The sequence below is a fragment of the Ctenopharyngodon idella genome, chromosome 7 (genome assembly GCF_019924925.1).
Source record: "Ctenopharyngodon idella isolate HZGC_01 chromosome 7, HZGC01, whole genome shotgun sequence".
Taxonomy (NCBI): Eukaryota; Metazoa; Chordata; class Actinopteri; order Cypriniformes; family Xenocyprididae; genus Ctenopharyngodon; species Ctenopharyngodon idella.
Window position 1 is genome coordinate 12,267,690 of NC_067226.1, and position 16,466 is coordinate 12,284,155.

At 38.1% G+C, this 16,466-nt stretch overlaps 1 protein-coding gene across 10 annotated transcripts in view; it reads right to left on the reverse strand.

The window, feature by feature from the left end:
• Positions 1–8,746, reverse strand: part of phf21aa (PHD finger protein 21Aa) — a 25,247-nt gene extending 16,501 nt beyond the window's left edge. For 2 of the 10 annotated variants that reach the window (XM_051898707.1, XM_051898703.1), the window contains exons 1-6: positions 8,448–8,741; positions 4,095–4,149; positions 3,500–3,589; positions 3,320–3,352; positions 3,147–3,212; positions 61–210 (exon numbers count right to left, since the gene is read on the reverse strand). In XM_051898707.1, the coding sequence (XP_051754667.1) occupies positions 61–210; positions 3,147–3,212; positions 3,320–3,352; positions 3,500–3,589; positions 4,095–4,124 (369 nt within the window). In that variant the 5' untranslated portion in view covers positions 4,125–4,149; positions 8,448–8,741. Of the gene's footprint in view, positions 1–60; positions 211–3,146; positions 3,213–3,319; positions 3,353–3,499; positions 3,590–4,094; positions 4,150–8,447 lie in introns of all 10 variants that reach the window. The other 8 variants (XM_051898710.1, XM_051898706.1, XM_051898709.1 and 5 more) reach the window with 7 other exon arrangements.
• Positions 8,747–16,466: the final 7,720 nt, after the last annotated feature.

A 16,466-nucleotide genomic window follows, 5' to 3' on the forward strand; every position in this document is an offset into this window, starting at 1 on the left:
AGAGGTCCCATGTGGAGTCCTAGTGTACTTGACGCAGTTTCCTGTGCGTTGTGTGGGTACCTGTGAAGTAGTGAGGCTGGCAGCAGGCAGAGGCGTCTGTGTCTGTGTGATGAGCAAGGTAGACATTTGTCCATCGGCTTGCAGCGCCTGCAGCTTCATATCTTCCTGTTTCACCAGTAGATCTCTTCTTAACTGCTCCACAACCTTTTTCTGAGGGAGAAAGAGAGAACAAGTGCCTATTCATTTTTTTGTACGTTCTGTCACTCATACCTGCAATAAAGTCTCTCTCACTCACACTCTCTTTCTGCCTGCTGTTGATAAGACTTTGTCATGTTGGATTTTGGCCCATTTGCACTGACAGCAAGTGGGAACATGGAGTCCCTACAGCCGAACATCACACTCTCTTTTAGCCCCTTTCACACATACAGACCTTATTGGTAAATTACCGGTAAACAAATGCGTGAACAGGACGTTTTCAAAAATACCGGTAAATCGGTTCTGGCAATTTACCAGTAAGGGAAGTTGTAACATTACCAGTAAATAACTGGTATGATGCTGTGTGTGAAAGCAGAATGAAGATTACCGGTATGAGCACATACGAAGTCAGAACGCGCTGACGTAAAAAGTCTGCTTTGGGTCAATCATAAAGTTCTTATGGAGATGATGTGATCACAGTAAGCTCAGCTGCTTTTTAATAGTTTTTCTACGTAAATATGAACTAGCTGGACATCATTGACCGATCATTGACCAAAGATAATTTCCTAAGACTGACATCACATAATTTATCGGTATTTTGGTGCTGATGTGTGAATGGTCTCTTACAGGTAAAAAGCCAGAACGCCGTTGTTTGTGAACAGCGTATTTGTGTATTTGAAGGTAAAGTAATTCTGGTAATTTTAATTTAATTTACTGGGATTGCTGTGTGAAAGGGGCTTTGCTTCTTACTCTCTCAAGCAGGGGCCAACAGTATTCTACCTTCAAAAACATCTTAAAAGTGTTTTAAGAAACCAGATTATGGCATAACAGAAACATTTAGCAGTGATATGTTAGCACTACCACAAATTGTGACTATGAACTATGTCCAGTATACAGCTGAAAGGACTATCACATTTGCTTCTTTAAATAATTAAGGATATATTTAAGTAATACATTGAATAGGAATGAATATATTGAAGTCATATTGAAGCAATATTTAAGTAATAGTGTAATGTCTAAAATGTTGTCTTTCTAACCCATTATTAAGGTATCTTTATACAAAAATTGAGTTTCTGACTGTGTTTTTTTTTTTTTTTCTGTGAAAATATTTCCTTCTATATACTTCCAGTTTAATGTGCAAATAAGAAATTATAGTGAGAAAACAGAATGTGGTTCTAAAGGCCTGTTCACACCTGGTCACTTGGTGTTTTTACTGAAATGTATAATGATACTAGATATCTAATTAGTTAAAACATTTACTCTTGGCCACATAAATGTGTCTCCGCAAATGAATATAAATCCGATCTTCAATTCCCACGCTATATACAAATTTAATGGAGTTTACGTTAACGAAAGCAACAGATATGAGCTGCATTTCATTTATCATCAGCTAATTTTTAAGATCAAAGAGCACAATAGGAGAGAGAGTGATATCAGCACTAGTAAAATCATTTAGTCTCACTACTTTTAATGAAGATAATTGTGTGTTAAGTGTCTGTGACTTACTTTCAGTTTAATTTGCGTCAGTTTGCACGTTGGCTTGATGAAGAAACACTCAGCTACTCATCTGCGGCGATGCGTGATGCAGTAGCGCTGTCAAATCTGGCTACAACATGATATATAGCCTATGACACGCTCTCATGCATTTAGTTTTTTACTGTTTTGGGAGGAGTAAAATTTACATATGTGGTTTCAACAACCAGATGCATTTACACTTGTCCAGTTTCGTCTGGAATGCGTCTCAAACCACCTCCTGAAGTGGTTTGAGTGATCGGATTTGAATCCGTCTCGAAAACGTTTCGGAGGGCATTTACACCTGGTCTGTTCACGATCGTATAGCTATCCGATCAGAGAAAACACATGAAGTGACCAGGTGTAAAAAAGTCCTAAATGACATGATCATTCCTCACATACTTTCAATGAAATTCATTTGAAGCCATTCACTGTTTGTGTTACAGTTCGGCATCAAAAAATTTGCACACACAATGAGCACGTGTACACATAGCAACATTGAAAGTGTATGGATCCATAACAATCATAAAGAAAAGACGGATGGAGGGAGATATCAAAAGTTTCAGATGGCTGTAAGAGTGCCAGGCTTTAGTTAATGCAGGCTACAAATGTGCAATGTTTGTGTTCAGCTGAGTATGTGTTGATTCTGTAACCAGTGAAGACAGAGTGACAGTTACATTAATGAATATGAACACAACCCCCCAGCACAGTCCTCTCACTGATTATAGCTTTAACAGGCTTCCTCCACCATCTGTTAGACTCACACACTCCTAGATCTGGGAGAATTCCACCGGACACCGAATGTGTTTGATCAAGGAAGGCAGCACACTTTATTAAATAGCGCTGCAGGCTGATACATTTCGAAATGCCGAAGCTTTGAGAGGGCTGACCTTGTGTTTCTCTTATTCCCTTTTCTCTGCAGAACGAGAGATGATCTCAGGTGTTTTTCCTCCTGTTGATGGCAGCTGCTCTGTTCTACTACTTTAAAAAGCTTTGAGATACTAATTAAAATTCCTCTCTGCTGCCTGCAGTCTACAACACATCTTTTCTCCATCTCCTCCACAGAACTTTGGGTTCTGTACAGTTAGCTGCAAACAAACAACAGTACGCCACGTAATCATCCCCAGACATTAATCATCAGTTAAAGAAATGTCAAACAAAAGGGGGAGAATAGATTTGTGCATGTGTGTGTGTTGGCAAATAGTTCGTTTGGCAACACAAAACCACAAGGCACAAATCACACCACAAATGTTCAGCACAACACAAAACAATGCCATGATGTAACACAGATTTTATAACCTAACAAGATTGCCTCGTTTGGACACACGAGGAGGTAAAGACTTTCAGACCCCAAGTAATTGAACTGATCAAGACACATGTGTACGCTCGTAGAGAACACTGATACGGCAGCAGGTGTTCTCTCGGAGAGCAGCTCTCACCTGCCGCTCACTCAGCGCTGTGATCTTGGCCTGCAGGTCACGGAGCTGCAGCTTCAGATCTGCATTCTGTACAAAGAACACACACACTCCTCCCTGATACACTAGTCCAGCGGCCGGTATATGAGAGCGTATCGATCAAACAGTAACGGAAATGTTCAGTGAGGGAGACGCACCTGTGGATCTTGCTTCATCTGGCTCACGAGTTTCTGCAAGAAACAGAAAGAAAGTTTTAGCATTCTCAGGAGTGGAAAAGACATGCCGATGCAGTGACGTCTACAGGACAGCTAGGGTACTGCAGCCGCACCAATTACACACTCCATCCATATGGTGTGCGGGGAGGGTGGTGGGGATACCTGATGGATCTGGATTTCCACTTTGAGTGCTTCCTGTAAATTTTGCAGTTCCATCATCGATCTCTTCTTCCCAAAACCCAACACAGCTGCCTGGCGAATAAAAGGAAGAGAGCGGATAATCTTTCATTAATTGAGATGTTTTTGAATGACTAGGTTTATATATATATATATATATTATATAAAAAAGAGAGTTAAGAGAGCTTTTTGCGTCTCACAGTGTGCATGACCATGCCATGACAGATCTGTTAGTGTGCTTGTGCGAGTGTGTTTAAATCTGCTCAGTGTTAGTAGGATATATCTCAGTGTACTGATTCAATCAGAACTACTCTCATCAAATCCTGCCTGAACACCACAGATCAAACTGAACAGCACTCTTTTGCACATACACAATCCTGTTCTCTCCCTCTGTCATTCTTTGGGAGGAAATGATGCTGACACATGCATTAACTGTTTCCTTCTCTCCTCTTCAGAACTGTGTAGTGTAGTTCAGGAAAACATTTAAATTAATTAGCTAGCCAATGAAACACCATAAAGCTGACCATCACAGTTGTGTCAGAATGTGTGCACCCCCTTATAACAATGGTTTATTCTATACCTTCCCAACGTCTGCCGTCTTGAACACCATCCAACTGGCAGAGTGGGGGGTGGAGCTGGAATAGACAAGAGAGGATGGTAAGGAGCAAACACATTTACACACAGCAGCGCTCTGGAGAGTGACAAATCTACATCATAACAATATCGATGAAAAAAAAATGTCAGCAGGAATATTTTAAGAGGAAGCTTTGTGGATGAAGATTTGGGCTGCATGCAAAGATAGCAGATTCAATCCCAAATTGAGAGGACACAGAAATTGGAGGCTTACTGGAAAATAAAGCAATCCTTCTTTATTCACTCAAGTTAAACACTCAAAGGGATAATTCACCACAAAAATGAAACTTCTGTCATGATTTACTCAACCTCATGTCGTTCCAAACTGTGTGACTTATCTTTCCTCTGTGGAACATAAAAGAATATATTTTGAAGAACATTATTGAACCCCACTGACTTTCATTGTATGGGAAACACCTCTTCAAAATATCTTCTTTTGTGTTCCGCAAAAGAAAGAAAGTCATACAGGTTTGGAGCCACATCAGGGTGAGTTAATGAAGATCTTTGGATGAAATATCCTTTTCAAATCAAGATTCCTGAAACGGAAGAACTACAAATTGCTTCTGTGAAAAAGTGTCCCCTATACAGCAAGAACCTAAGTTGTCCTGGAACAGCATATTTACAGAGACACACCAAAGTCCCTTGAAGGCAAGTCAGTTCACTTGGCGGCCATATTTGTAATGCAGCTACTTCCAGCCATGCAAATACAGACTTGTATGGGGAAAGAACAAAAATTACTTTTCAATAACATATTTCAAATCAGGAATAAAATCATAATTTTTGCTTAAATCACACAAAAAGGGTTTTTGGACGGGTCTAGTTAATGAACAAAGCACATTCTACAGTAAACAAAGAGGCGATTAGCTCATTTAACAACTGCCATGTTGAGAGTCCATAAAAAAAACAACAACAACTGTAAAGCAGGACTATAGCCACCTTATATGTTTTCCTCCATTCATACATGTACAAGTGGACTGTCTCTGTCTTATACCATCTTTGGAGTTGTATTGGTTGATGCCAGTGCAAATTTACTCACTTCCTGCTTTCTCTGGTTTGTTTGAGCTGTTATTTTTTGTTCTCAGTACTTGTGTCTCACAGAATCAGTCTCTGTCTCTGCCACAGATCATCACTCTCTTCTCATCAGAATGAAAGCAGAGACTACCAGATGGGCACTCCACACACTGAGAGCTTCTCACTCATCTACAGAGTGGCATCCTTTATCTGTAGTTGCACCAGTCACTGATCTATCTGCTTTAGTTAGGACAGTATTAAAGCAAAAGAAAATTAATAAACAAATGCAATGAATCTTACAAACCATCAGAAAGTAGATGAAATGTGTCCTATTAATCCTGCGTTATAAATGTCTATATTTGTACAGCAGAGCAAAAGAGGGCAATTTTCTGGGACTTGTATTCAGTAAGGGCAAACAGCCAAAGTGATCATAGCATACACTACACCTGCCTGATCAGACTGGCACACCATACCCTCACCTGTTGGCTCAGTAAATGTGCTGAAGCACAAGTAATTCAGAGCTACTCTTTAGACAAAGGGAACCTTTGATACACACACCCTTTCCCGATCTCTGTCCAATGCTTGCACTCAAATTAAATTTAACCAAACTTTTACAATGCCTCTACTTAAAGCAGTGTTTACAGTGCCACCCTCTACTCAAAGCAGCTTTATTACCATGTAATTCACTCATGCAACACAGTCTATGTGTTTCATAGCATTTTCATAAGCTCACGTGTTGATATAATCCTTTATGATGATGAAGGTGAACAGACTGCTGTCTGCAATGACCCTTACTGAGCTCTAAATTTTCTCTGGAATTCTTAAATAACATACATTAATAGAGTGCTGCAGCGATTACATATTTTTGTTAGCCAAAACCCAGAAACAAGTTAGCATTTTAGCACACCCGATCCGAAGTCATCTGGTTTTTTTTATTGGTTTTTGATTAAATTAGGCATGTGATTAACACAAGCTCAAGATATTTTCATGTTTTATTGTACAACATAAAATATATTTGTGAAAGCTATATTTTTAAAGCTTTTACTTGTCTTGAAAATGGAACAAGTAGCTAAGGTTGTTGGATACATCACACTGAACAACTCATCTACTCACTAGTCCGATTTTACAGCCTCATTGTGTTTATAATCAAGCTCTTGCATACTACAATAACGCTAATGTTCAGGGAAAATGTGTTTTGTGTTGTGTTCATTTGTGAAGATTATCACTATGAACAAAATGTGTAAGAATCATCAACTTCTTTTGATCACAGAGCTTATTTTCTGCAATAATCCAAAAGCCAATGGAAATCTGGCCTGCAAAAATACACCACTACATGCAGCACTATTAATATAGGGCAGAAATATTAGAAACAAACTGGAGTTGGGTTGAAGATGAATGTCAGATTTGCCAAATTGTCACGGTAGTGAGGTAAACTGCTGCTTAGAACATGCTCTTCCTGAACTTTCCACTTATTGTATTTGTAACTTTTGCATCAATCCATCAAAACATTTATAAGCCAAGTTTTCAGAACATCCATCCATCCATTTTCCAAAGCCCTGGACGGATGGCCATTCTCTTCAGAACAGAGTAGCACAATCCACATGTCTAAGAACTAAAATCCAACTATTAATTACAATTTTAGGACATCATTTTAGCTTTAAGCATATACTCTGCCATACTCTACCTTATTGCTGAGAGCACAAACATATATATCATGTATGTATCTGAATAGACCTTGTGAGTATCTATGACATGTTTAATCCTTAAATGCTTTATGTATCCTGGGGGAAACAGATATTTGAGAGGCTGGGGGGAGGGCAGGGAGTGTGTGGGCCTGATGTCTAAAAAAAAAAATACTGAAAAGGGGGCCCGAAACCACTCAGGTCAACTAACTTGGTATACTTGGTAACTAAACTCTGGCATCCACTCATCATCTTTACGTTAAAGTAACATGATGGCAGCATGCAGTGAGAAGAACACTAACCTCAAGGTAAACACTGATATATACTGTAGAACTGAAAATAAAAGCAATATATCATAGAAAATAATGAAACTATATTATTGGAGAATGTATTGAAAAAAAAAAATCAATAAATTAATTTATTGCACATTAAAGCACGAAATGTCTTACTGCATGAATTTGGTGACCCGTCGCAGGAAAAAAACAGGTGGAGTTAAGAGGAAGAAACAGAAAAAATGGCTGTACAGTCAACATAGTTGATAATGGAAGAGCACAGCCACACATGAATAAAACATGACAAAACTGACGAGAAGAAAAACCTGTATTCTTTCATAACTTCGTACATGTATCAATTTTAAGCTAAAAAAAGATTAAATAACAAAGGGTGTGATTTTGATGAGGAACAACCATACTATTTGACGTCTATACAGTACCAGACCTTAAGACTAAAAACCAAAACAGCACTTATACAAAAAAAGACCCATTGAGAGAGTGCGAAAGCAGCTCTTGACGGCCCGGTCGTTAAAGCGGACCGAGCGCCATCTGAAAGCTTGAGAAAGGTCATCATCATCATCATCATCCTCATTAGCGTTCCAACGCATCCACACCGGAAACAGCACCATCACTTTATATACTCACACAATCACATATCAAACTCAATAAACAGGGCCTACAACTTTCCCCCACCTTATTAGTGAACAGATTTTAGGAGACTTTATTAAATCGAGCTCGCGTTTGTGCTGATATGTCAAGGCGTGGTGCCGACAACACGAACTGGAAAAAATCTTTCATGATCACACGTCTTGTCGCCCTAGCGGCTCCTAACAATAATAGTAGCTCAACACCGCGCGAGCTGGTCGAGCTCAACATATCAAGAGTACCGATACACACTTTATCCCGTTTATTGCTCGAGATTTCGTCCCTTGTTTTAATGAATGTAAATGTAAGCGCAAAATGCATTTATAATGGCATCCCATGACTGTTTCACGGCATGGTGTGAAAACTACGGCACGCGCTGGAATCAAATTTTCAACCATATTATTCCAGTTCTGTTAAGCAAGTGTCGTTTATAAGGTGTTTGGGGGCTATTCGATGCGTTATTGTGTAACGGTTGTAAGTTATAACGTTTCGTTGACTGCAGCTGCACTCTCTCTCCTGCAACTCCTACAATAAAGAGAAATGAACAAAACCCCCCCTGCGCTGCCTCTGCGCTTTCACATCCACTCAAATCACTAGCAGCACAATCAAATAAAGAACGCTAAAAGAGTTTCAAGACACCGTTCTCAAAAGTTTACAAGATGAAGATGAAAAAAACCGAGGTGCACTTACCCTTGTACACACTCCTCCAGCAGTCAAACACCGATCTTCATACACTTACACACACACTCACCAATTATTTAAATATATATGTACAAACAGCCGGGCATTTCACCACTAAAACCCTATCCCGCGGTTGAATTTACTCCCTTTAGCGCCCTAAAGTTTTGTACAGTGTAACACAAGGAATCTTCTCTTTGTTCGCTTGATTTTTAATCAAAAATACATAAAAAGACAGAAACTGATATACAAAACAAGAACTCTTCTTCCATCCCATTCACCCCCAGCTTCTGCGCTCGGCGTATCAATGCGCGCAGAAGAGAGATAATGGGACAGCAAAACCATGCCGTATATCGCACAAAATAACTCGTCCAACATAACACATTATGCGTCACGTTGGATATTCATGTAATATTGTCGCAAACCGGGGCGAAAGAAGTATAACCTAGCACGAAAGAACACTTAGAAGAAGAGAACTAGTTTATGTAACGGTGCGGCGAATTTATTTCACTTTGCCTAAGGAACGGTTGTAGTGCGCCCCCCATTGCCTAGGGAAAAGCCCCGGATGTAAACTCAGTGAAACTCATGTTGAGTGAAGTTACAATAATGTACATCCAGCGTGGGCCAGATATATTGTTAGGATAACAGAGAAGATATTTTCTGTCCACGTATTCAATGAAATAACGGTATATTTTACGGAAGTCTGTATGTTTTATCCATGATAATTTCAGTAAACATATTATATCCTGCTTAGACACATTCAAACACAATGTTCCGGTTCGCAATGCTATAAACATAGAAATGTTTTAACAATTCATTTTTAAAAGCATTTTTTTTCTAGTAGTATTGCATGTGCTATGTCATATATTTTGGTTATTTTTTATTATTTTGGTGATGTAGCTGAGTAGGCTACCTGTCTTGTCCAAGTGCTCTTGATGCAGTGCTATGCATTAAACAATATGTACAATATAATACATTTCCACGGTACACTTCCTTTCAATCATTGTGCAATATAATATAGGTGCAGTAGGTTCTTTTTGTGTGGGCTATACTGTGAATTTGTCGTGTATGGTGTACTTTTGTATAAAGATATATTGGTGACGTGAATACACACTCATTAATCCACAGTTATTTTTCTTTCTTACTTTATTTGTCAGTAACTGCCAGAAAGGTTGTGACCAATTTTCTTGTGGCATCAGTCATGAGGAGTGAACGGCAGGGGGAGACAGAGTGCTGTGTTTGTGAGCGATCGATCCTGCTCTCTCAGCACCGTTTTCTTTTCTAGGCCTTTGCCTCCTAAACTGGTCCACACTCTCCGTCATCAGCACCACTGAGTCATCGCAGTTCGCTTTGAATTATCACTCTGCAAAAAAAAAAAAAAAAGAGCAAGAAGTACGAAACTCAACATTTTTACATCCATTTAATAATGAAACACAGATCAGAAGAGTGACATCACTGTCGAGACATAACATGCTGAAGCAGTTAAAAGTAATGTGATCAGATGAGAGAAGAACATTACATTTTACCAAAGAAAAAATCTTCTGCGGTAGTTGAACATGTAAACAAAAAGCTGCAAATAATGGCAAACAAGCTATTGATGTTCTAATGAATGTAATTGTGTCAGTGCTTTCCTTGTGCGTTTAATTACAGAGCTCTGATGTTTCTCTATTCCTTTTCATAGCACTCTTGGTTTTGGAGGCAGGATGAGTTGAGGCTGGCTGTGTAGTGATCTTATATAATTCACAAATTTCCAGGAGTGAGGTCAGTGAAAGTAGTTGTTTACTATTCTGGGACATGCTATGCATACATACTGATTCATTGCATTTACATTACATAGAAATGCATAAACGACACTTTACTACCAAAGTAGCTCGGAATGCACAATGCTTGTTCTTATGAAACGTAGGGAGGGACTTGATTTTGTCTATTGGGAATTGATTGAATCTTGGTTTGCTATTGCTGTGATTTCTTGTGAGTGACAGGTTGTCCCGCCCTTGAGCCAGTAAATACGTCATCAGAGAAGAGATGGCTGTGTCCAAAATCGCATACTCTCTTGAGTAGGTTCTTATTTTGAATAAGTACGTACTTTGCGAGCAGCAAAAAAAAAAAAAAACGTTCTATATAGTATGATTGTGTTTAGTATGAATGTAATTGGGACTTGCTGCATTCAACATGTTGTCATTATCTTGATAATATACCAGCATCAGTTGCGTTGCTTCGCTGCCATTCACATAGGATAGTAAAGTGTCCATCGTATGCACACTTCAGAATCTCACCGGAAGCAGTAGGTCATCCGGGTACCATTTTATGAGTACTGTGAATTCGGACATACTTCTTGTGTCACATACTGTTTTTCGCCCGCTATATAGTAGGGAAGTATGTGATTTCGGATGCAGCTGATGTCGTTGCAAGAGGGACGGGGAATTACTTTGATTAAAGATTGCGAGAGAACATGAATTAAAAAAATATTGGTGTGCATGGATAAATAATTTATAATAAATATTGCAATATTTCATTAAAAAAAAAAAAAAAAAATGGTGTCATGGGTACTCAACCCTACTATCCATTGCACAGCAATACATGAGGGCAGCCATCAGAATCCAGACTCTGCTATCTACCTTTCTTATTTCATCTAACACAATGAAAGATCAGCTGGTAGTCAGTGACTCATCCTCTTCAGCTCTTGTGTCATTGGACCTCATTGAGCAGTTTCCTCTCTGGCTGATTGTGATTGGCTGTTGCATCTGTGATCTTTGTGAAAGACATTGATAAAGTATAAAAATGGATTTTGCTCTGCACCTCCTGACTAATCCGAGGTGACTGAACTAATCAAGACTCCATTTATCAGGAAGTCCCATGCTGCCAGAGACTGAGTCAGACATTCTTTTTGTCAACATGTGTTTGCATAAACTAAAGAGCAAAAGAGGCTCTCAGTGTTAATGAAAGGACGCATGATAAGATGCTTAGCATCTTATTCCCAAACAATGTATTTAACACAGTCATTATACAGTTTACTTATGTAAACTCAGACACTCTAACAAACAAAATACTAAAACCCCTTATCAATAAATATCAGTCACAAATATGTGTACTGTATTATGTACTGCACTGTATAGTATTGGTATTGTACAGAGTGTTTTGTATCACATTAATAATATATACGCTACTATTCTGTTGAGGGTCAGTAAGATTTTTTTAACTAATACTTTTATTTAGCAAGGATGCATTAAATTGATCAAAAGTCACAGTAAATACATTTTATAATGTTACAAAAGATTTCTATTTCAAATAAATGCTATTCTATTGAATTTTCTATTCACAGTGATAATAATAAGAAATGTTTCTTGAGCAGCAAATCAGCATAACCAGGTGAAAAAAGTACACTTCCATAATGTACTTAAACTGCACTATTTTCGCACACTAATTTTGTACTTAATATACTAAAAATTCTTCTTTAGTAGTTTTTAAGATAATTTTAAGAACATCTAAGTGTACTCAACTGTGCTATTTTGAGACACCATGAATATGAACTAAAATGTGATTTTAACATACTATCTCTGTATTAAAAAATGTATTTAGCTACCACTTGTAGTGCATACTACCACAGTTTGTTTAGTTTTCATGGACTTTTAGTTTGTATTTTCTAGTCATACGTGTCTCCTTTGTGTTAGTTTCCTGCCACTCATCTGTTACCATGGACACTAACTCAGTCATCACAGCTGTTCATCATTTAGTTCATCACCGTTGTGTATTTAAATTCCTCCTTGTGCACTCTTTAGTTGACCGGTCACGTTTACATTTAGTGTGTTTTTTGAATTATGATTTGGATTTTACTCCCTGTTATGTTTTGTTCCTTGTTGGTTCTTGTTTCTAGTTACGTGGTTATTATTTCTCCTGTATTTTCCTGTATCTTCTAAATAGTTTTATTAAAGACTACGTTAGCGAAATTATCTCCTTCGTTGAGCGCTTCATTACAGCCACTTGCGTTACAGCATAAGATACTTCCAAAAAAAAAGTCTTACCAATCTCAGAATTTTGAATAGTAGTGTACCTTGTACAAATTTATTGTCACCGTCTGTATGGCAATAAATATTCTATTCTATTCTATCCAATTGTGATGTCTGACATGACGTGTCACCATTTCTAGGCATGAAAGCTCTATCCGATCCTAAAAGTAAAGGTGCTGTACACACACAGTGTGCTGTTGTAATGTGCGCAAGACATAGTAGAGTCCAAAACAAAACACACTTTATTAAAGAACAGACTAGGAACGCGCAGGAGATCGCAGGAATAATAATCACAGATAAACAACCAAATCAACATAGACAAGAATTGACAAGGTGTAGTATATATACATGGCAAACATAAAAAGACTCAGGTGATAATCTTAAGTAACCATAGAAACAAATGAGGACATAATCAGTAACCAAGGAAACCGAAACCAAAAAGATCAGGGAAACAGGAACAAAAGGAATCCCAACAGAATTTCAAAATGAAAGGCAACATAACAGAATCTAACGATAACAGCTGTAGTACTACCAAAAAAATCATGATCCTAACCTTTATCTCCATAGTGAAATCTCAGTTGGCCAGACAGTGATTTATCTTTACAAAATTTGTTAAAATATTGTTGTCCGGGACTCCATGAGCCTGGAGACTGTAGTGTAAACTGTGAGTTTTGTAAAGCTTGGCTTAAAGGTGTGCTATAAAGGAATAGGGCTCATAAATGGCTATTCTCACTTGAAACTGTAGAGGCTTGGACCCAGAAACAGCATCACAGCGTAACAAGCAGATACATATTTTCCTCTGAGTAGACTGCAATATTAAGAGAGATATGTGTGGTGTTAATTTGAGTGGCACACAGTAAGCAAAGCTGCATTCAGTTGCTGAGAGTGGTGTGATCTGACATATGCTATACTATACTATAGCTGAACCACAGCATCACTGCTGTCTTAAACCTCTCATCAGGATTACCACATCCTTCACTCTCAACTCCATTCACTGACCCAAACCCTCTGACCTTACTACACAGAGAGATAGAATTAGGAAAAGAGATGGTTTCCTTCCATCTTGCCTACCACAGGGCCCTTTTTGCATACTGTATGTTTCTGTCTCTTACATACCCTGTAATCACTGTCTGCCTGTTTGCTTGCTTTGTTTCTCTCTCTCTCTCTCTTCTCATTTTCTTTTTAGAATGATTGCAGAACAAGAAACAAAACTGTAACAGGAAAATATTTTAAAAAAGAAAAAAAAAAGAAAAGAAAAACAAGAATGAATGGTGATGAGCTACACTGTAAAACAATAAGAAAACAGAAAATCCATCTACTTAATTTTTCTAATTAAATGTATTCCTTATAAAATGTAATGTACGTTTTGTCCAAATAGTTTCCTTTAATTATATAGCTTTAAATTGGCCATAATTATGTGCTTCATCACGTTTTCTTTAAAGGTAGGGTAGGCCATTTTCGGAGAAAGCCCCAACACCCCCTTTAGTTTAGAGCAGAGCCATATGGCTCTGGTTTAGAGTGTCTCCAAAGCCACAACTCCTTCAAAACACATGAACGCATACAGCGAGCAAACAAAAGTGTCATAGGAGACAGCGTTAAACAACCTGATGTCTCAAAGCACATAACATTACAATAATAATGAACATAAACAACTTAAAGAGCTCTGACCTGTACCACCTGACTGCTGCAGATTTATTTCAGCGTTGATAGTGTTGCCATTGAAACATAAATTCGAGTCATGAACCACTTAGAGTATAACGTCACGGGTTTCCATCTCTTCCAAATTACAGTAGTTATGGCTTGAAGCCGTGAACGCAGCATAAGCTCATTGTTTTGGTTGAGGAGGAACTGTAAAAGGTGGCTGACATCTGTCTACTCTACATAGCATAAAACGCTGAGATGTCTGCACGAACAGGGTACGCGGAGGTATGAAAATACATACGTTGACAGGCAGGAAGGATATCGTATCATTGCATTTGGACCGAATTACACTAAAATAGAAACAGTTCTATAAAAACTGTGTTATGCCAATGCACAAATTGGCCTCCCACAGAACATCTTAAACAGTAGCCGGCAGGAATCTTACCAACGCCAGCAATTCCCCAGAGATTTTCCAGTGTGAATTGTGTGAATTTTAGGGCACAATTAAATTACTCATATTTCATCCTTAATGTTTGCAACAGACTTAATGAATATAAATCCCAAATAGCTAAAACTCTTTACAAGCTGTATGTTTGAAACTCAAATGGGAAAGGCTGCTGTGAAGTGGTTTTTGGATAGAAATCAGACACACACAAAAAACCCAGAATATGAAATCATTCTAATTCTTCACATGGAAACTGACACATCTCTTGTGAATGTTTCTGCTAGAACAAATTATATTGCTTCTACACATTCAGTTATCAGTTCTTTCTTTCTGTGTGTTTGGTTTGTGCACTTCTTGATTTTTTCCATTAATGTTTGTATGTACATAGGTGTGTGTTTGTAATTTGCTTAGTACAGATGTTATGGCACTGTCCCACTGTTTTAGCCTAAAGTGTGTTTGTATGTTGACTCTACTTAACTTTTTTTTTTATGTATTCTGCATTAGAAGATAAAATAAATCAAATTATTACTTTGCTCTGTTTCTACTCTTCACAAATAAATCTTCCCAGTCCTTTCGATGTCTGAATAAAATTACCATAATAAGAACAGTGAGAAAGTCCTGATGACTTGGACAGAGATCCAGGCATCCCTGAGGAATATGCAGACTTCCTCTGTAAGGCCAGGGATCCCTCTTGTGGGAGTCATTTCTGACTCATTTTACAGGGGTGACACACTGGATCATGTCAGTGTGTGCTAACATACAGCAGGCGCTACTGGTATAGGTGTATGTGCATGTGTGTTAATGTTGTGGGTTTAACAGGCACACTTTGTGAGTGATGTTCATCTTGCTATGCTGGGAGTAATCATGCAAACCCTCAAACAAATGGCACTGTAGCATATACCGTCCTGAAAAGAAGAAGGGAAGTCTGAATCATAACATTGCAGAATAGTCAGGTACATCTGTGTGGTGTGTGTGTAAAGAGAACTGATAGCTTTATTACTAGTCATCTCTCCATCTGTTCCTAAATGTTGCCCAGACTTGTGCTGAGTTCATCTACATTAGTTTGCAGCACATTGACGAAGAAACCAGATCAGACAAGACCAGACTTCAAATAAAAATCTCCAGACCCCACACACCATACGCAGATGAGTTTGTCATAATAGATCAATTGTAGTGCTTCCTCACAGCACATTGCAATGTTACACATGTAATCAAATGCTACAGGGAGGCTAAATAGCATTGTTAGCTGCTGGACATAATGTGGTCCAATTGGTGTGCAGGGAAAAGAGGTATAAAACCATGTTGTTGATGTTTCATTTTTGACCAAAAATTCAGAAAGCTATCGAGGTTGAAAGAAATTTAGCACTTATGTAGTTTGAATAGGCTATTTAATGTATTTTAATTAGAGATTTGAAGTTTATTTAATAACGGTATGTCGGCTTTGTCATGGCAACAAATTTATTTGTCTCAAGTAACTCTTTCAAAACACTTGTAATTATTGTAATCATTTCCATTATAATCAGTTTGTTTCAATTCATTTGTGAGTGTGTACATGTTTACAAAGACTCCATATGGTTTTTTATGCATACGACCAGTGATTGAGTTTGTTACGCTGAATCAAGTGTGACCAATTTCTGCGGTTTTATGTTACTGAGAGCTTTTGTGCAGGCGTTTTTTGAAAGAGATTAAAATATGATTTGATAACAGTTAAATTCTGTTATATTTACACCGTACTGTAAGTAGCAATGTCCAGTAAAACTAGACAGAAACCTAATTTAAGTTACGGAAATCCAGACACCACTTTCCTCACACTGAGAATTGAAGGAAAAAAACTATCACTGAACTAAAAGAGGAGTGGAACACAATGCCTTGATTAAAAAGGGAGCCGTAGCTTTATTATTTTAAGGATTATTCTCATGGTTTGGTGGACAGTGTGGT